The 21,221-nt window shown below is 49.0% G+C and overlaps 1 protein-coding gene and 2 pseudogenes across 3 annotated transcripts in view; all 3 read left to right on the top strand.

Moving 5' to 3' along the window:
• Positions 1–21,221, top strand: part of LOC100424995 (beta-glucuronidase-like) — a 433,296-nt pseudogene that overhangs the window by 10,435 nt on the left and 401,640 nt on the right. Inside the window, exon 9 of the transcript XR_013399454.1 lies at positions 6,502–6,517. The product of XR_013399454.1 is annotated as a beta-glucuronidase-like (transcript). The remainder of the gene's footprint in view (positions 1–6,501; positions 6,518–21,221) is intronic.
• LOC144331569 (immunoglobulin lambda-like polypeptide 1) lies at positions 9,909–11,762 on the top strand (annotated as a pseudogene). Its single transcript, XR_013398852.1, has 2 exons — positions 9,909–9,933; positions 11,311–11,762. The product of XR_013398852.1 is annotated as an immunoglobulin lambda-like polypeptide 1 (transcript).
• LOC114670533 (uncharacterized) overlaps positions 12,828–21,221 on the top strand; it is a 30,294-nt gene continuing 21,900 nt past the window's right edge. Inside the window, exons 1-3 of the mRNA XM_077950383.1 lie at positions 12,828–12,918; positions 14,152–14,299; positions 17,681–17,832. Coding sequence (XP_077806509.1) covers positions 14,217–14,299; positions 17,681–17,832 — 235 coding nt within the window. The 5' untranslated portion in view covers positions 12,828–12,918; positions 14,152–14,216. The remainder of the gene's footprint in view (positions 12,919–14,151; positions 14,300–17,680; positions 17,833–21,221) is intronic.

The raw sequence follows: 21,221 nt of genomic DNA, 5'->3' as shown, positions 1-21,221 counted from the left end.
GTCCTTGGTTCACACGGCCCCACATCCGGCCTCTTTTTCTCTTAAGACTGATTTCTCCTGGAAGATCACTGGATCCCTCATTCAGGTGGAGTGCTGCAGGACGACACTTTTTCCAGGGGTGACCCAGGCCTGCAGGGTCCCAGTGTCACAGGCAGACCTTGCCTGAGCCTCCACCTGAGCCCCTGCTCCTCCTCTCCGTCAGGGAGGTGGAGGTTGCAGTGAGGTGAGTTCACGCCACTGCCCTCCAGCCTGGGCAACAGAACGAGACTTTGTATCAAACAAAAAAAAAAAAGCCAGGGGCGCAGGCCCTGGAGGAAGATCAGGGCATGGACGAAGCTGCCTCAGTGCCACTTTCCTGCCCAGCACTCAGATGCCTTTCCACAGGGCCCATGAGGCCTCCAGGGAAAGCCATGTTCATAGCCGAGACCAAGGGGTTTGCCCTCAACCAGCTGTCACTGCAGGAGCTGCAGACCATTGGGCAGGCCACCCCCTTCCCCATGCCATCTCCTAGGAGGTGAGCCTGGGTTCCTGGAGCCCAGGGTGGCCTGGGGCCCTGGCCCACCCCTTCCTCTCTTCAGCCTCCTGTTCTCAGGCAACATGAGCTGTGTGTGGAACTACAGGCACAGCATGGAGTAGTATGGTGCCCTGGATGGCACTGGACACTCCAGCATCGACTGGCAGATCAGGTGCAGGCATTACTGCATACACAGCAGGCCTAAGTCCTCCCACGCCTGCCCCCAAAAAAATGGGCGCGAGAGGAGGTTGCTGCGTGTTTCCTGTCCTAGCCTGGCTCCCTCATTGCTGGGCTTTTTGGGGCTGGCCTGTGGGGATGGTCAGGGACTGGAGAGGCAGAGCGGGGTCGCCTGTAATCCCAGCACTTTGGAAGGGCAAGGTGCGAGGATGCTTGAGACCAGGAGTTTGAGAAGAGTCTGGGCAACCGAAGGAGACCCTGTCTCTACCCAATTAATAAATAACTAGCACAGCGTGGTGGCCCATGCACATCATCTCAGCTGCTTGTAAGGCTGAGGCGAGAGGATCACTTGCGCCTAGGAATGGAGTCTGCAGTGAGCTATGATCACACCATTGTATTCCAGCCTGGACAACAGACTGAGATCCTGTCTCATAAAAATAAAATTTAAAACTTAAACTGGAAGCATAGAAAACTGGGTAAGGGCAGTGAGAGTCATAGATGGGAAGGGAAGAGGGGCCTCCCATCACAGCCTCTGCCCTGTCCAGGCCCCATCCCCTTCAAACAGGGTATCACAGTGACCTCCTAGGCCAGGAGTGGTGGCTCACGCCTGTAATCCTAGCACTTTGGGAGGCTGAGGTGGGTGGATGACCTGAGGCCAGGAGTTCGAGACCAGCCTGGCCAACGTGGTGAAACCCCATCTCAAACTCCGTCTCAAAAAAAATAAAACCAGCGTGTGGTGGCACACACCTGTAATCCCAGCTACTCAGGAGGCTGAGGCAGGAGAATCGTTTGAACCCAGGAAGCGGAGGTTGCAGTGAGCCAAGATTACCCCACTACACTCCAGCCTGGGCGACAGGGAGACTCTCTCTCAAAAAACAAACAAATTAGCCGGGCATGGTGGCAGGAGCCTGTAATCCCAGCAACTTGGGAGGCTGAGGCAGGAGAATCGCTTGAACTCAGAGGTCGGAAGTTGCAATGAGCTAAGATGGAGTCACTGCACTCCAGCAATCCTGAGGAGACTTAAAAACTAAACATAGTATGGTCTGCTGGATGAGATCTTGGGACAGGAAAAGGACATTAGGGGAAATAGTAAAGAATAGTAAAGATGAACCTTAGTTGATAATAACGTATAATAATGTATCAGTATTGGTTTATTGGGGCCGGGGATGGTGGCTCACATCCTAGTACTTTGGGAGGCTAAAGTGGGAAGATCCTGAGGTCAGGAGTGTGAGACTAGCCTGGGCAACATAGTGAGACTACACCTCTCTAAGATTTTTTTTTTTCTTTTGGTTAGTCAGCATGGTGGTATGCACTTACAGTCCAAGCTGCTAGGGAGGTTGAGGAGGGAGAATTGCTTGAGCCCAGGAGTTTGAGGCTGCAGTGAGCTGTGACTGTGCCACTGTGCTCCAGCCTGGTCAACAGGGCAAGACCCCATCTCTCCAAAAATTTTTTCGTTAAAAATTGTTTTTTTGAGACGGAGTTTTGCTCTTCTTGGCCAGGCTGGAGTGCAGTGGTAAGATCTCAGCTCACCGCAGCCTCTGCCTCCTGGTTTCAAGTGATTCTTCTGCATTAGCCTCCCGAGTAGCTAGGATTACAGGCGCGCGCCACCATGTCTGGCTAATTTTGTATTTTTAATAGAGACGACGTTTCTCCATGTTGGTCAGGCTGGTCTCTAACTCCCGACCTCAGGTCATCTGCCCGCCTTGGCCTCCCAAAGTGCTGGGATTATAGGTGTGAGCCACCGCGCCCGGCCTTAAATTTTTTTTTAAACTGAAACGAGGTTTCACTGTATTTCCCAGGCTAGTCTTGAATTCCAAGACTCAAGTAATCCTCCCACTTTGGCTTCCCAAAGTGCTGGGATCATAGGTGTGAGGTACCATGCCCAGCCAGGTTTTTACCTGTAGCAATTTACCATACTAATTTAAGATGTTCATAAGAAGGAAGCCAGGTACAAGGGTATGTGTGAACTCTGCTGTCTTGGCAATTTGTCTGTAATTCTAAAACTGTTTTAAAAAGTGTACTCAACTTCTCAATGTGCTGCTAAAGAAAAAATAATTAAGAAATTAAAAGTGTTTTATTTTTAAAATCTTTTGTATTTATTTTTTTGAGACAGGGTCTTGCTCTGTTACCCAGGCTGGAATGCAGCAGTGTGATCTTGGCTCACTGCAACCTCTGCCTCCCAGGTTCAAGCAATTCTTCCACCTCAGCCTACCGAGCAGCTGGGATTACAGGCATGCACCACTGCGCCCGGCTGATTTTTGTATTTTTAGTAGAGATGGGGTTTCACTGTGTTGGCCAGGCTGGTCTTGAACTCTTGGCTTCAAGCAGTTCACCCACCTTGGCCTCCCAACGTGCTGGGACTACAAGCGTAAGCCACCGCGGCCAGACTATTTTTTAAATACTTTTTAGAACCCAAGTCTTGTTACGCTGCTCAGGCTAGATTCTAACTCCTGAGCTCAAGCAATTCTCCTGCCCCAACCTCCTGAGCAGCTGAGACTACAGCACATGCCACCACACCCAGCCAAAAAGTTTATGTTTTTTTTAAAAAGAGAGGGCTTAGGACTTCCTGGAGCACAGACTTCAAATAGCAGCCGAGTCCACAATTGTGCTCCCTTCCCTCTGGATCTTTCTTCCTGAGTGCCTGTGAAAAGCAAGCTTTGGCCCTGCCTGTGTGGCTCCAGCCCGCCGGTGATTGTCATTTCCTGACGGCCAGTCCTGCGGGCTCTGGGCTTGCTTAGCCAACCCCACAAATGCAGAAGCCAAGCTTTTACCAATCTATCTATCTATCTAGATGTGTGTCTGTATATAGCTTTTTTGTTTGTTTGAGACGGAGTCTAGTTTTGTCACCCAGGCTGGAGTGCAGTGGCACAATCTTGGCTCACTGTAACCTCCGCCTCCCGGGTTCAAGCAATTCTGCCTCAGCCTCCCGATTTGCTGGAACTACAGGCATGCACCACCACGCCTGGCTAATTTTTGTATTTTTAGTAGAGACAGAGTTTCATCGTGTTGGCCAGGCTGGTCTCAAACTCCTGACCTCAGGTGATCTGCCTGCCTCGGCCTCCCAAAGTGCGGGGATTACAGGCGTGAGCCACTGTGCCTGGCCAGAAGACCTTTTATAAATCTATGCAGATGTGTGTCCCTATATGTTTATCTATGTCTGGATCTGTGTATCCTACTGGTTCTGCTTCTCTGGTTTGCACCCTAACACAACTAGTTTTTTTTTTGAGTTGGAGTTTTGCTCTGTCACCCAGGCTGGAGTGCAGTGGTGCAATCTCTGCTCATTGCAACCTCCACCTCCTGGGCACAACTAGTATTTTGTAATCTGTTAGGAATTCATATGTTTTTCAAAAGATCAAACTAAATATTTAAATACATTTCAAATACAAACTTTTAAAATCATATTATGAAGCATTCAGTAAGATCCTACATTATTAGGCCAGGGACAGTGGTTTATGCCTATAATCCCAGCACTTTGGGAAGCCAAGGTGGGTAGATTGCTTGAGCTCAGTAGTTTGAGACCAGCCTAGGCAACATAGCAAGACCCTGTCTCCACAAAAAATAGAAAAATTAGCTGGGCATGGTGGTGCGTGCCTGTAGCCCCAGCTGCTCGGTAGGCTGAGGTGGGAGGATCACTTGAGCTCAGGAATTTGAGGCTGCAGGGAAGCATGATTGAGCTATTGCACTCCAGCCTGGGTGACAGAGTGAGACCCTGTCCCACCCCCCCCTCCACAAAAAGTATTTAAAAATAGGCCAGGTGCAGTGGCTCATGCCTATAATCCCAGCACTTTGGGAGGGTAGAGCAGGTGGATCAGTTGAGGCCAGGAGTTCGGTACCAACCTGGCCAACATGGTGAAACCCCATTTCTACTAAAATTGCAAAAGTTCACCTGGTGTGGTGATGCATGCCTGTAATCGCAGCTACTCAAGGCTGAGGCAGGACAATCTCTTGAACCCGGGAGGGGGAGGTTGCAGTGAGCTGAGATGCAGCCACTGCATTCCAGCCAGGGTGAAGGAGCGAGACTGCCTCAAAAAATAAATAAATAAATAGCTAAACAATGGGTTCAAATGGACATAAAGATGGAAATAACAGACACTGGGAACTCCACATGTGGGGAGGGAAGGAGGGAAAAGGGTTGAAAAACTACTTATTGGGTACTATGGTCAGTGTTTGGGTGATGGGTTCACTAGAAGCCCAAACCTTAGCATTTTACAGTGTACTCATGGAACACACCTGCACATGTGCCCCATGAATCTAAAGTTTAATAAAAATAAAAATAATAAACAGTGCAGTAGACAATTATAGACGTTTAATCATAAAACACTTAAGATAAAATAGCACTGAATAATTTTTTTTTTTTTTTTTTGAGGCAGAGTCTTATTCTGTCACCCAGGCTGGAGTGCAGTGGTGAGATCTCAGTTGACTGCAACCTCCGTCTCCCGGACTCAAGCAATTCTCATGCCTCAGCCTCCCCAGTAACTGGGATTACAGGCGCACACCCTCCGCCTCCTGGGTTCAAGCGATTCTCTTGCCTCAGCCTCTGGAGTAGCTGGGATTACAGGCACCCGCCACCATGCCCGGCTAATTTTTGTATGTTTAGTGGAGACAGGATTTCTTCGTGTTGGCCAGGCTGGTCTTGAATTCCTGACCTCAGGTGATCCAGCAGCCTCAGCCTCCCAAAGTGCTGGGATTACAAGTGTGAGTCACCGTGCCTGGCCAAATAATTTTCTTTAAGTCCTTCATCTTTAAATAATCCCATTTCATTTTGATAACTTTGAGATTATCTGACAGAATTCTTGGGGGAAAGGTTAGGACTGTAATCTTTTTATTGACAGCAAGCAGTGTGTTTTGCTCCAAAAAAATCGTTCTGCTTTCTTTTGATCTTTCAGTTTCATAATGTATGAGTTGGGATTTTTTTTTTTTTTTTTTTTTTGAGACAGGGTTGCCCAGGCTAGAGTGCAGGTGTGATCGTGGCTCACTGCAACCTCCTCCACCTGGGTTCAAGTGATCCTCGTGGCTCAGCCTCCTGAGTAGCTGGGATTACAGGTGCACACCAACACGCCCAGCGAATTTTTGTATTTTTAGTAGAGATGGGATTTCACCATGTTTGCTGGGCTGGTCTCGAACTGCTGACCTCAAGTGATCCACCTGTCTTGGCCTCTCAGAGTGCTGGGATTACAGGTGTGAGCCATCATGCCTGACCTAGATAGAGATTTTAATCAATTCCCCAAATCAGTTTTGATTCTGTCATGCTCATTATCTGCTTCTTCAAAAAGTCTTTGAACCAGTGTTAAGAATATTATTTTTGCATCAGTAGCTGGGCACGGTAGCTCATGTCTGTAATCCCAGTCCTTTGTGAGGCTGAGGCAGGTGGATCACCTGAGGTCAGGAGTTCGTAATCAGCCTGGCCAACATGGCGAAAACCCGTCTCTACTAAAAATACAAAAATTGACTGAGTGTGGTGGCGGGCGCATCACTTCAGCTACTCAGGGAAGCTGAGAATCGCTTGAACCCGGGAGGCAGAGGTTGCAGTGAGTCGAGTTTGTGCCACTGCACTCCTGCCTGGGTGACAGAGGGAGACTCCACTCCATCTCAAAAAAAAAAAAAATATTTTTGCATCAGATGCTTTGCTTTGTTGGTGTTATCTTCTGACTCTTGGAGATAGTAAAGTATAGAAGTGTGAAATAATAATAATAATTATTATTATTATTATATTATTATTATATAATATAATAAAATGTTCCTGGGTAGCTAACGGAAGAAAGAGGAAGCAAGTTAGACAGGTTAAGCTTTTCTGAATATTAGTTTGGAAGGTGTTGGCCCACCTGAGTTCAAGTGATTCTCCCACTTCAGCCTTCCGAGTAACTGGAATTACAGTCATACGCCACCACACTTGGGTAATTTTTGTATTTTTAGTAGAGACTGGATTTTGCCATGTTGGCCAGGTTGGTCTTGAACTTCAGACCTCAAATGATTCACCTGCCTTGGTCTCCCAAAGTGCTGGGATTACAGGTGTGAGCCACTGCACCCGGCCTGGAAAAATTATTTTTAAATTAATTAAATGTATCCTTGTTCAATTTGGAATTTTAGTGAATCAAAAAACTCCATGAATAGTCTCAATACAAAATAATTCAGATTTCAGACTCAGGTCAAAACAATAGTATTACACCAACAAAAATACCAGTATTTCCATATTTAAAGTGAGCACAGCAGGCTGTGTGCAGTGGCTCATGCCTGTAATCCCAGGACTTTGGGAGGCAGTGGTGGACGGATCACTTAGGGCCAGGAGTTTGAGACCAGCCTAGCTGGTTTCACCATGGTGAAACCTCATGTCTACTAAGAATGCAAAAATTAGATGGGCGTGTTGGCATGTGCTTATAATACCAGCTACTCAGGAGGCTGAAACTTGAGAATCACTTGAATCCGGGAGGCGGAGGGTGCAGTGAGGTGTGAGCTGAGATGGCACCACTGCACTCCAGCCTCAGAGACAGAGTGAGACTCTGTCTCAAAAAACAAAAAAAGCGTAGTGCCCAAGGATACTGGAAAACCAGGATGCTGAAGACCAAGGTAGAAGGAGTAGGGTGGAACATGAACAGAATACATTCTCAGTGAATGCTTCTTGAATAACTCCATGATATTTTATACAATTACGCCATCTGCCCTAAAACAGACCTAAAGCTAATGAGTGAGTTTCCTTGCTCTATCGGTGAACTAATTAATGTTTTTTTCCTGAGAGCTACTGTGTGGCCAAATGGGCATTCCTGAGTGAAGACTAGCTATGGGCAGCATTCTGCTAGGGTTTTGTTGTTTCTTTCCTTTTTTTTGTTTTTTGGTTTGTTTTGTTTGTTTGTTTTGAGATGGAGTCTTGCTCTGTCACCCAGGCTGGAGTGCAGTGGTACGATCTCGGCTCACTGCAAGCTCCGCCTCCCAGGTTCACGCCATTCTCCTGCCTCAGCCTCCCGAGTAGCTGGGACTACAGGTGCCCACCACCATGCCTGGATAATTTTTTATATTTTTAGTAGAGACGGGGTTTCACCGTGTTAGCCAGGATGATCTCGATCTTCTGACCTCATGATCTGCCCGCCTCATCCTCCCAAAGTGCTGGGATTACAGGCATGAGCCACCGCGCCCAGCCAGATGAGATGATCCATTTCTTACTGACTTCAAGATGTTATAAAAGGCTTCGAACAGTGGCTTATACCTGTAATCCCAACACTGGGAGGCCAAAGTGGGAGGATCACTTGAGGTCAAGAATTGGAGAACAGTCCAGGCAACATGGCAGGAGCTTGTTTCTGCAGAAAAAGTTAAAATAAAATTTTAAAAAATTAGCTGGGCATGATGATACACACCTGTAGCCCCAGCTATCCAGGAGGCTGAGGCAGGAAGATTATTTGAGCCCAAGAGTTCAAGGCTGTAGTGCACTATGTTTACACCACTGGATTCCAGTGTGGGCAACATAGTTAGACCCGTCTCTGGGAAAAAAAAAATTAAGAAAGAACAAAACCCAGTCAGGCACGGTGGCTCACACCTGTAATCCCAACACTTTGGGAGGCCGAGAGATGGGTAGGGTTGTTGATTGAGAGAACACCCATGGCAATGTCGGTTTGGCATTACTTGCCTTCTAAAGGCTGTTTCTGCTTCTTACTTCGTTTTTCTAGGTTGCCAGATTATCATGTGAACTTGTCCTATGTCCAGTGCTGATTGATTCAGGGAAAGGCACCTGTCCCAGGCTGGTCCAATAAATGTCCTTACACAGATATTTGGAACGGAGACTGAAAGACAGATGAACCAGGCTCTCTGCAAAATACAAAATTTAGAAGCTCCCTGTAACCATGCTTCAGATTATGTGAACTAGAGGATTGGGGGAATTGCTGAGAAATAAGGACAAATCTCAGAGAGACAGAGTGGTGTTTGAGTCTCTGACTCCAGTTCTTAAGGCCAGTGAGTTCTGAGAGATAGAACTATCTTGTTTATGAATTCCAAGAGACAGTCCATAAACCTGTCTCTAGGCTTAAGCTAGTTTGAGTTGGGTTTCTGTCACTTGCAACAAGAGTCCTGACTACTGCAGTTGAGTAGAGTTAAAAGGTATAGCATCAATATGTGAGCTAGCTCTGGCTTTAAACGGCTTCCAGTTTGAATTACACTCCATTCCCTCTGGTGCCCCTAGAAAGACCCCTCTCTAACACAGGCCAGCAGCTGGCAGACACGCTTCTGTTTTTTTTCTCTGCAGGAATTTTACTGCCTTGATTTGAGACAGATTATCAGAGGTGGGCACCGTTATCCTCTCTTTCATGCAGGATTTATCACATGTAAGTATTTGTCTTATGTTTGGATGCTACATTTTGGTTAGAATATAACGATCATATCTCTCATCAAGGTTACCCACATGATCACTCTAAGGCTGTTGTAAGCCTAACTGACAAGTATTCCATATGTCAAGATGTCAAGTGCAACCCAAAATAAGATGCAAGCACCAAACTGGACTGAGAGAGAAATGCTAGGAATCTTCGCCCTTCCTGCCTTTCTTGATAATGACCATGCATCCTGTGAGGGAAATAGTGTTATAGTGATAGAAGGGTAAGGTTCCGAAATTTGAAGAGATGGGAGGCCAGGTGTGGTGGTTCATGCCTGTAATCTCAGCACTTTGGGAGGCCAAGGTGGGTGGATTGCTTGTACCCAGGAGTTCCAGATGAGCTGGGCAACATTGTGGGACCCCATCTCTTCCATCTTCCCAAACAGAAACTCTAAACCCACTAACTACAGTCCCCCATTCTTCCTTCCCCCTCGCCCTGATAACCTCTTCTACTTTTTGTCTGTGTGAATTTGCCAATTCTAGGTACCTCATAAAAGTGGATTCAAATGACATTTGTCCTTTTGTGTCTGGCTTATTTCACTAAGTATAATGTCTTCAGGTTTCATCCATGTTGTAGAAGCTTTTTGAAATTAATTTACAAATAATTAACAATCAAAACCTATTAAGACCTATTCAAAGTAGTACAGCTGGGCGCGGAGGCTCAGCCTGTAATCCCAGCACAGTGGGAGGCCAAGGCGGGGGGACCACAAGGCCAGGAGATCGAGACCATCCTGGCTAACACAGTGAAACCCCGCCTTTATTAAATATGCAAGGCCGGGCACGATGGCTCAAGCCTGTAATCCCAGCACTTTGGGAGGCTGAGACGGGCGGATCACGAGGTCAGGAGATCGAGACCATCCTGGCTAACACGGGACCCAGCTCACTGTTTTAGGTACGTGGCTCTCACAGCCTTTCCCAGCCTGTCCCACCCTCTCCTGTCTCTGGAAAAATCTATTTTCTTTTTCTGGGGCTTCTTCTCCTCTGCCCTCCAAGCCTTAAGCATGGAACCTTTCTCCATGGGGTCTGGGGGAAGCGGGCTGGTCTCAGGGTAACTGGCAGGAAGGGCTCCCACAGTGGGAGCAGCCGCCTTCAGGTTCCAGCAGCGGGACACAGCCTGGTCCTGGGGCCTGTGTTGGAATTGGGCAGGGTCAGGGCTCCTCCCCTCTCCCAGGGCACAAGTCTGAGTGAAGGACAGAGGCCGGTTCTGATGAGGGGCCCTGCAGTAGCCTTAGAGACAGTCACTGGGACCCCAGGGTCTAGGCTGAGGCGGGATGCCCATCCAGCCTGGGAGGGCTACCCGGGGGCCTGGGGACACAGGGGTTACTCCAAGGGGAGTCCCAATGGAGGGCACAGAGAGGGTTCTGGGTCTAGGCTGCAGCTCTGTGGCCTATGCTGGGTCGTGAGGACATGGGGACACAGAGAGATAGGTGAGACTGGGTGAGGTCGAAGATCCCAGCTCTCCCAGGACAGTCACAAGAAGGGAGAGGGTCTCTTAGGGCAGAGATGTGTCTGTCCCTGGAGCCCCGTCACCTCTGGGGCCCGGTCTCTCTTCACGGGTCGACCTCCCGCCTTCATTTGAGGAAGGGCACCTTAGAAGGTGACTAGCGGGGAGGAAACAGGGGTACAGAGAACTCCATGGCCACCAGGTGAAGTCCAGGGGCATCAGAGGCTGCTGGGGTGGGCATGGGGGCTGCGGTGCCCCGAAGTCAGGGGGAGCAGCCCCAAGAACCCAGCCAATGTGAAGAGTCCTGTGGTCGGGCTGGTGGGGACAGGGGCGACGGCAGAGCCCCAGGGTTTGTCTGAGTAGAGCCCCTGCTTCACCAGGAGAGCTGAGTGGGTCAGGTTGGGACATAGCCTGGTGTTCCCGGGGACAGGAAGCTCCAGGCCATGCCAGGCTTGGGCCTCCCCACACCCTGCCAGGACGGTTTTGTGTGCTGTGGGAGAGATACTTAGATTCCAAACTCAGACTCCAGAAACCAGGAAGGAGGGAGCACAGCCTGCCCTGGACATGGGGAAACCGAGGCTGCAGAGGAAATGACTGGGCCAGGACGCCTGGGAAAGGTGACTTGGGAAGGCCCCTAGGAAGGTGCAGGGCTGTCTGCTCTCCAGAGGGCTCCAGTGGAAAGGAGGGAATGAAGAGGGAGGGAGAGGCCCTGGGTGGACCAGACGGCCACACCATGAACCCTCCCAGAGACTTTAGACAGAGAGAGGCGCTCCACAACACCCCACTCTCCCTCTGCCATCTCTCACCCCTCCTCTGTCCACACAGGTCAGCCCAAGGCCACCCCCTCGGTCACTCTGTTCCCGCCATCCTTTGAGGAGCTCCAAGCCAACAAGGCCATGCTGGTGTGTCACAAGAGTGACTTATATCCGGGAATCTTGATGGTGACCTGGAAGGCAGATGGTACCCCCATCACCCAGGGCATGGAGATGACCACGCCCTCCAAACAGCAAGAAGTACGCAGCCAGCAGCTACCTGAGCCTGACTCCCGAGCAGTGGAGGTCCCGCAGAAGCTACAGCTGCCAGGTCACACATGAAGGGAGCACCGTGGAGAAGACAGTGACCCCTGCAGAATGTTCGTAGGTTCCCAACCCTCACCCCAGCCACAGGGGCCTGGAGCTGCAGGATCCCAGGGGAGGGATCTCTCTGCATCCCAAGCCATCTAGCCCTTCTCCCTGTACCCAGTAAACCCTCAATAAATATCCTTCGTCAACCAGAAATCCTGCTCCCTCTCTTCATATCTCTCATACAGTTTGATGCTTCTCCTGGGCTCTCAGTGTGGCGTTGGGGGAATCCTGGCACCAGTGGGAAAGTAACCTGGAGGGGAGGATCACAGCCTCCCAGGGGTGACCCTGGGGAAATAGGCCAGGATAGGAGGAGTCGGCTCACTGAACACCGGTCCCTCCATTCTCTCCCTCCTCCCCTTCCTCCTTACAGCCCAACCCCTAACTCGCTGCCTGTTTTCTGGAGGGAGCTATTTGTGGCTGATACACCCTCTGTCCTAGATACACCCTCTGTCCCTGTCCTGGTCTGGACCCTCTACCCACCCACAGCCTGTCTTTCCTCAGCCTGGAAATCCTACTCTGGACCTGGAGTCCCTCTGCTTCTGGCCCTGTCCCCTGGAATGCCCTCCTTCCTCTCTGCCCAACTCCCCAGCCCCGAGGGTTGGACTGTCCAGGACACTCCAACACCACCAAATTCATGAGCTCTTAAGTTTTGGGCCCACCTTGATTTTTCACCTGACAGCAAGTTCAAAGGTGTGAGAAAAATAGGAGGAAGCCGGGAAGGAAACTCATGAAAGGCTTGCAAGAGGCTCAGGACACTTGCAAAAGATAGGCTCCGAGTCCCCCAGGTACCAGTGCAAGAAGGGTAATAAGTGCTCCATTATTTCTTTTTTTTTTAAATGGAGTCTTGCTCTGTTGCCTAGGCTGGAGTGCAATGGCACAATCTCGGCTCACCATAACCTCTGCCTCCCAGGTTCAACCGGTTCTCCTGCCTCCGCCTCCTGAGTAGCTGGGATTACAGGTACATGCCACAATGCCTGGCTAATTTTTGTATTTTTATTACAGACAGCGTTTCACCAGTTGTTCAGGCTAGTGTGCTCCATCATTTCTAAGAGATTAAACAAGTCTGCTGTAGAGAAATTGGTGTTCTCAGTGCTGAGGCCAGGCAGCTCATCATAATTAAAAGTGGGGATATGTTTTACCCAAGGCCTCACTGTTGATGGGATTTGGGCTCCGACATGTGCACAGGTGACTGCCTGGCAGCTCTAGGACATGGAGATTTTCTCAGATGCTTGGTACAGAAAGTCACTGGCCATCTTTGGAGGAAGCATCATTTTTGGGAAGCACTTCTCCATTGGATCCTGAACCTCAGGTGGAAAACCACGTCCTGTGTTGGGAATTTCTCTGGGAGGCTCCCTGGGTCTGGGGCTCCAGCTGCTCTCTGAGAAGAAGGTGTGAGGGGAGAGAACATGGCCCAGCCACACCCAGCCCCTCCTGCATGGTTCCTGCTGAGCGGGGTGTTAGAGGGGTGGGGGCACCAGCAGTGGTCAGGCCTGTGTTTCTGTGGGTGGGGCCAGGGAGGGACCCTCGGGGCATCCTAGGGAGTCTCTCCCATGGCTCCTGTTTGACTTTGCTGTGGCTGCTGCTGTCACAAATGACCCCTAATTTAGAGGCTTAAAACATCACACATTGATTCCCTGGTCTGGAGTCAGATGTCCAAAATAAATCCCAGAGTGCTAAAATCAGGGTGCCAGCCGGGCCAGGCTCCTTCTGAGGGCTCTGTGGAGAATCCATTTCCAGGATTTTTCCACCTTCTAGAGGATGCCCTGGGGTCCTGGCACCTTCCTCCAACTTCACAGCCAGAGCTTAGCATCTTCAAATCTCTCTCCCACTTCTCTCTCTCTCTCTCTCTCTCTCTCCCCCCCTCCCTCCCTCCCTCCCTCCCTCCTGCCTCCTTCTTTCGCTTATAAAGACCCCACCTTGGACCCACCCAGATAACCCAGATTCATCTTCCACCTCAGGCGCCTTCACATCCTCACATCTGTAAAGTCCCTGTGGCCACACAACACAGCACATGGACAGGTCCCGGGACTGGGGCACAGCCATCCCTGGACCTAATTCAGCCACCCACAGCTCCTTTCCCTCCTTCCTCTCTCCTCTGGGTATAAGAAGGGAATGCAGAGAGGTTGGTCAATGAATACACACAGTTAGATGCAAGGAGTATGTTCTAATGTTGGATAGCAGAGTAGGGTGACTATGGTTAGCAATAATGTATTGTATATTTCAAAATAGCTACAAGAGAGAACTTCAAATACACTCAACACATATAAATGATAAATACTCAAGGCCATACCCCAAATATCCTGACTTGATGATGACATGTTGGATGCACGGAACCAAACAGCACATGCGCCTCATAGAAATGTCCAATATTATGTATCGGTATAATATTTTCTATGAATAAGAAAGGCAAAAAAAGAAGCTAAGCATAAACTAGCTATTTGACCTAGCAATTCCAGCCCTAGGAATTTTATCTAGAAGAAATGAAAGCATGTGTTCAAAAAGACATATACATAAATGTTCTCAGCAGCCTCATTCACTACAGGCAACAACTGGAAACAACCCAAGTGTCCGTCAGCTAGAGAATGGATAGACCCATGTGGTCTGTGCATGCAGTGGAGTGTTGCTCAGTTATACAAAGAAAAGAAACTATGGATACAGGCCACAGGAGGGATGAACTTCAAAACATTACAGTAAGTGAAAGAAGTAAAACTCCATGAGGGAAGTTGGTGAGTGTGGACATGTTTTTGAACTGGCAGAATTTTACTGTGTTCATTGAGGTATTAGGTATTGAGTCCCTGTTGACCAGCTACTGTGCTAGGTACGGCCATTAGAGAAATGAGAAGCAGACGCCATCTCCATTGTGATGAGACTCACCCGATCAGCCATTTCTGATGAACACTCAGGTACCCTGACTGTCACTGCTCACATTTGCAGGCTTTACTTAATGCCACTTAAACCTCCCTATTCCCCAAGTCTTCTTTCTTTTCTATTTTGTTTTTTAGACAGAGTCTTGCTCTGTCACCCAGGCTGGAGTGCAGTGGCACCATCTCGGCTCACTGCAATGTCCATCTTCTGGGTTCAAGCAATTCTCCTGCCTCAGCCTCCTGAATTGCTGGGATTGCAGGTGCCCACCACCACACCTGGCTTATTTTTGTATTTTTAGTAGAGATGGCGTTTGGCCATGTTGGCCAGGCTGGTCTTGAACTCCTCCGGACCTCCGGTGATCCTCCCACTTAGGCCTCCCAAAGTGTTGGGATTACAGGCATGAGCCACCGCGCCCGGCCCCCAAGTCTCCTTTCTTTCCAACTCCTCTTATGAGGCACAGCTTTTTAAAGCAATCCCTGCCATACCCATGGCTTCAATTGTCTTCTCTATGCTCTGATGACAATAAAATTTAAATGTTGTTTTTATGTAACAGCTTTATTTGACATGTCACCTCATTCACTACGATTGTAAATTCAAAGTTGCTCTAAGAAAGTAATAACTAAAAAGTTCTTATATTTTAATATGTAAATTTTAGGATATTTCCTTAATGATTTGACTTTGTATGTGTATTTTTTAAAACATGAGTTGTGATGTCACAGAATGGATTTAGCCTACAGAGGTTTCTATCCAATTTTCTACCAGAGAGCTCCATTTCAATGCAATACTTAAGAGTCCAAAACTATCTTTTTTTTTTTTTTGAGACGGAGTTTCACGCTGTTGCCCAGGCTAGAGTGCAGTGGCACTATCTCGGCTCATTGCAAACTCTGCCCATCAGGTTTAAACGATTCTCCTGTCTCAGTCTCCCAAGTAGCTGGGATTATAGGCGCCTATCATTGCGCCCAGCTAATTTTTGTAATTTTAATAGAAATGGGGTTTCACCATGTTGGCCAAGCTGGTCTCGAACTCCTGACCTCAAATGATCCAGCCACCTTGGCCTCCCAACATAATGTCTCTTAATTGGTCCCATTGCTTCTGTCAGCCCTTCTCTATTGTGCAGAGAGACCTCACTGCAAACACATCTGATAGAGACTCCTCACCTCTGTGTGGTTCAGTGACTCTCATGTTTCCGGAACAAAATTTAAACTCTACTTCAACTCTAGTACTGGACAGTGAATGAGCCTTTGTATTCCAGGTTCATCCACTGTCCAGCAGTGGAGCCTCAGACAACTGAACTCTAAGCCTTTGTTTGCTCATCCGCCTAAACTCACTGAGCAGTCATGGGACCTTGGGGAAGTTACTTGATTTTTCCATCTAGATTTATGCTGTAAAATGTGTACAATGGGACTGTTTCTGAGGGTTAAATGAGTATGCCACAGTTGGAACACTGTCAGGCACATAATACTTGCCAGATGTTGACTGTTCATCTTTATCCTATGAGGCCAATGGTACCGCACTGTGGGGTTCTCAATTTTGTATAAGAAACTATTGCTTTGTGATTTGTTAGTGAAAGAAATATCTGAGGCCAGGCGTGATGGCTCATGCCTGTAATCCCAGCACTTTGGGAGGCCGAGACAGGCAGATCACCTGAGGTCAGGCGTTCAAGACCAGCCTAACCAACATGGTGAAACTCTCGTCCCTACTAAAAATACAAAAATTAGCCAGATGTGATGGCGTGTGCCTGTAGTCCCAGATACTCGGGAGGCTGGTGCTGGAGAATCGCTTGAATCTGGGAGGTGGAGGTTGCAGTGAGCCGAGATCGTTCCACTGCACTCTAGCCTGGTGGACAGAGCAACACTCCATCTCAAAAGATAATAAATAAGTAAATAAAAGAAATATCTGAATACCCCTGTCATGGAAAGAAGAAACAGAGGGAGAAAAGGGAGTTGGTAGGTCCTAGCATTACAGAGCTGAGAAGGATGTGTTCAGTCCCTATTTTATAGACCAGGAGGGGAAAGTGTGATGTGTCCCAGGCTTTCATTCAGGATACACAGCCATGACTCTCTATTGAGAGTGGGACCAGGGCCCTGGGCGTAGCTATGGTCAAGTTGCAGACAAGAACTAACTCTTGTAGGACAGGAGAGAAGCATTTAGTTAGAAAAGCAGTCAAAAATTTGTGTATAACTACATTTGGTGAGCAAATGAAAGCTGTCAGACTCTGAAAAACAGAAATGCTGGTGGAAATGACTTTAGTAACTGAGGTTTTCTTTCTTTCTTTTTTTTTTTTTTCTGAGACACCCTTGTCACCCAGGCTGGAGTGCAATGGTGCAATCTTGGCTCACTGTGCAACCTCTGCCTCCTGGATTCAAGCAGTTATCCTGCCTCAGCCTCCTGTGTAGCTAGGATAGCAGGTGCCCGCCACCACGCTGAGCTAATGTTTTGTATTTTTAGTAGAGGTGGGATTTCACCATGTTGGCCAGGCTGGTCTCGAATTCCTGACCTCGGGTGATCCACCCCCCTCAGCCTCCCAAAATGCTAGGATTACAGGCGTGAGCCACCGCTCCCGGCTGTACCAGGGTTTTCTATTGAGTTTCTCGCCAAGGGTGACTTCCAACCACCCTGCACTTTTCTCAGGACTGGAAAGCTCAGGCAGCCCGGGGTGAATAAAAGCCTGAGTAGTGCAGTCAGCACAGAGGGGCAGGGTGGCCACAAGATGGGCAGCAGCAGGGATGGGCATTGTGAGGCCTTGGGTGGGGCTGTCGGGCTGGACATTGTGAGTCACTAGCCTGGCCTGGCTGTTTCTTGGTAACCAGGTGACATAGGAACCTTTGTGGGTTATAGGCATCAGCCAGGGCCAGCAGCCCTCAGTCGGTAGCTAGGAGGAGGAGGAGGAGGAGCTCCGACTGTGCTGTGTCCCAGCAGTTTTTGTGCCTCTCGGCGCTTGTTGTGTTCATTTATTTTTCAGAGAAGACAGCAGGTCCCCGACATCATAGACCAGCCACTTTAGGAAGTGTTTTCAGAGTAAGGGCTGAGGCCCCAGATCTGCCTGGGATCAGGCTGCTTCTACAAGTGCTGTGCCAGCCTCAGTAGTTTGGCTACTAGGGCAGCACCGTTTCAGTTTCATCAAAGGCTCAGGCAGGAGTGGAGTGTGGGTGCCCGATGGGGTGTATACTGACCTGTTGTATCGAATCCACCTGTGGCTGCTGCAGGGGAGAGGAGGAACCCTGTTATGAATCTGATACTTACGAGGCTGTGGCTGCTGCAACATCAGAATCCACTACTGTAGAGCCTGGCAAGCTGGATGTGGGAGCCACGGAGGGCCACGACCTGCGGCACATCAGCAACCAAAAGATGCTCACAGGTAAAAAAGCCATGGATGTCGTTTACTCTCTGGCACACCTGTGGCCACCCTCACCCCCTTCCCATAGCCGCATCCCCAGAGACATCCTCAGCTTCCAGCTCCCTTCTGCCCATAGCCAGCTCTCCCAGACCTGGGACATGGGGGCAAAGGCTGACTCTGCCTCTTGTGTTTGTCGTTGAGGCTTTTTTGATCTAGAAAAGGGAGAGCCCTCTTCTCAATGAAATTTCAAAACCCCAATTTTGGAGTCCCCGTCCCATTCTCTAGCCTTACCTATCCAGTCAGTTTGGTACCTAAATGGAGGAACCAGGTAAGAGTCAGATTGTTTCTTCCATCCCTTAAGGTAGCTTATTATTTTTTTTAATTAATTAATTATTTATTTATATGGAATCTCACTCTGTTGCTCAGGCTGGAGTGCAGTGGTGCGATCTCAGCTCACTGAGCTCACTGCAACCTCTGCCTCCTGGGTTCAAGCAATTCTCTAGCCTCAGCCTCCGGAGTAGGGACTACACGTGCAAGCCACCACACCCGGCTAATTTTTTGTATTTTTAGTAGAGATGGGGTTTCACCATGGTAGCCAGGACGGTGTCTATCTCCTGACCTCGTGATCCACCCACCTCAGCCTCCCAAAGTGCTGGGATTACAGGCATGAACCACCACGCCCAGCCTGTAATTTAATTTTTTTTTAAGTTCTGAGATACATGTGAGGATGTACAGTTTTGTTACATGGGTAAAAGTGTGCCATGGTGGTTTGCTGCACCTGTCAGTCCATCACCTAGGTATGAAGCCCTGCGTGCGTTAGCTGTTTATCCAGATGCTCTCCCTTCACCTGTCCCCTGACAGGCCCTAGTGTGTGTTGTTCCCCTCTCTAACACTATTCGTATTCTAAGACCACTCCCTTGCTGATGACAAATCTAAGTGATGGGTCGCGGGGGACTCTCTTGCCTGTTTTTGTCTGGAGAGCCTGCCTGGCTTCCGGTTCTTGATAAGAGTGAGGACCTGGAGTGCAGTGTGAGGAGCAGATGGCTCAGTGAAGAACTGTGATCATCCACTGGAGACCCTGGAAACAGCCGTATCATTTAAATGGTGTGGGTTTGTGTGCAGGAGGGTTGGGAGGTAGCTAGGGGTGAATCCATGCATAGTGAGTGTGAGTGTGTTTGTAAATGTGTGTTTTCCCCAAAAATTGTGGCCCTGCATGCCCAGCACAGTACAAGTGTCACTTTTCTTGAATTCCTGGCCTATGTGGTCCTCTCACCTCAGCCTCCAGAGTCATGTTTTCTAATAAAAAGGAAGCAAAACTTCAGCACCACCATACACTTTACATAAATGACCTCTTTCCTCCCTCACCACAGCTGTACCTGAAGGTCAGTTTAATATCCCTACTCCTTAGCTGGAGAGAGTGCAGAAAGGAGTGAACCCAGATTCTGACCTCCTGAATGGAGGAGGCAAAAGTGAACCCAGAAATGGGTCCCAGTGTTGATGGTCTGTATTACTCAACTGTGTCATCACTCAGGCTTGGTGACAGGACCCCACACCAGGGAGCTCCAGCACCTATGTGTACACCTGGAACTGTGTGACCTATAAGCTGCCAAACTTTGCCCATCATCAAATGGGGCCCCAGTGGTCACATAACCCTGGGTAGCAAAGGTACACGGAACAACAGACGTTGGCATGGACATTACTGTGAAATACACATAGAAAGCCCACAGGCTTCTGGTCAGTTCACAGATTCTGAGAAGTGTAAGGGTTCACATAGAACAGTGCAGGTCAACATCTGTCAGTGCTGGGCTCATTCCTCAACACTTGGTCAAAGCAGGGAAGATCAGGAAGATACTGCATTGTATTTAATAACAGGACTACCTCAAGCCTTAGAAATGCTCCAATCCATGGCTGGGCATGGTGGTTCATGCCTGTAATCCCAGCACTTTGGGAGGCCAAGGCAGCAGATCACCTGAGGTCAGGAGTTTGAGACCAGCCTGGCTAATGTGGTGAAAGCCTGTCTCTACTAAAAATACAAAAATTAGCGGGCATAGTGGCCCATACCTGTAATCCCAGCTATTTGGGAGGCTGAGGCTGGAGAATCACTTGAACCTGGGAGGTGGAGGTTGCAGTGAGCCGAGATTGAGCCACTGTACACTCCAGCCTGGGTGACAGAGTGAGACTCTGTCTCAGAAAAATAAAGAAATAAATAAAAAGAGATGCTCCAATCCATAGCAGACAGACAAGGGCCAGTGCCACATCAGAACTCAGGACAACATTATTATCAGCCTGGTGCCCATCACCCTCACTGGAGACCTCCTGCACAGCTAGGTGAGTGAGGCTCAGCACTCACCAGGTACTGATCCCCATGGTGGACTGTCCCACTGTCGGGGGCTGGGGCGAGCATCAGCAGCCACTGACTCAGTGGACGCACACACAGTGTAAAGAAACGGAAGGCATGGGCTGGGTGTGGTGGCTCATACCTGTCATCCCAGCACTTTGGGAGGTCGAGGTGAGTGGATTGCCTGAGGTTAGGAGTTCGAGACCAGCCTGACCAACCTGGTGAAACCCTGTCTCTACTGAAAATACAAAAATTAGCTGGGTGTAGTGGCGGGTACCTGTAATCCCAGCTACTCGGGAGACTGACACGGAGAATCACTTGAACCCAAGAGGCGGAGGTTGCAGTCAGCTGAGATCCAGCCATTGCACTCCAGCCGGAGTGACTGAGCAAGACTCCATCTCAAAAAAAAGGAAAAAAGAGAAGAGCAGAGGAGAAATGTCTAACAGGGTTAGTACACATATCTCTGAGACCCCTTCTGAGTAGGAGTGAGCAGGACCTGGTCTTCCTGTGTGCCGAGAGCATGGTGTGGACGTCATCCTGAATGCCTCAAGAATGGAGTTTCATTGCTTTCTCTTGTCTCCTCCATCTCTGTGCGATGATGACAGTGACACCAGCAGAAATTGGTGAGGAGGCAGAACAGGAATCAGGTCCCCACTTCTCTGACACAGAGCAGACAGGACACAAGTCAGGACAGACACAGACAGGTCCCAGGCCTGATCTTCCTGGGGCTGGGACAGATGAGTTTTTCTTTTTCAGCTCTTCTGGAAGCCACTTGAGGAATGGTCCTTGAGGAGACACTAATGGCCAAGGGTTGTCTGGCCACAAATGTGTGGTTTTTTGTTTTTTGTTTTTTGTTTTTTTGAGATGGAATCTCACTCTGTTGCCCAGGCTGGGGTAGTGCAGTGGTGTGATCTCAGTTCACTGCAACGTCCACCTCCCAAGTTCAAGTGATTCTCCTGCCTCAGCCTGCTGAGTAGCTGGAATTACAGGGATACGACACCATGCCCAGCTAAGTTTTGTATTTGTAGTACAGACGGGGTTTCTCCATGTTGGCCAGGCTGGTCTCGAACTC

The sequence above is a fragment of the Macaca mulatta genome, chromosome 10 (genome assembly GCF_049350105.2).
Source record: "Macaca mulatta isolate MMU2019108-1 chromosome 10, T2T-MMU8v2.0, whole genome shotgun sequence".
Lineage (NCBI taxonomy): Eukaryota > Metazoa > Chordata > Mammalia > Primates > Cercopithecidae > Macaca > Macaca mulatta.
The sequence above is the reverse complement of the archived record's forward strand: the minus strand, read 5'-3'. Positions and strand labels throughout refer to the sequence as shown.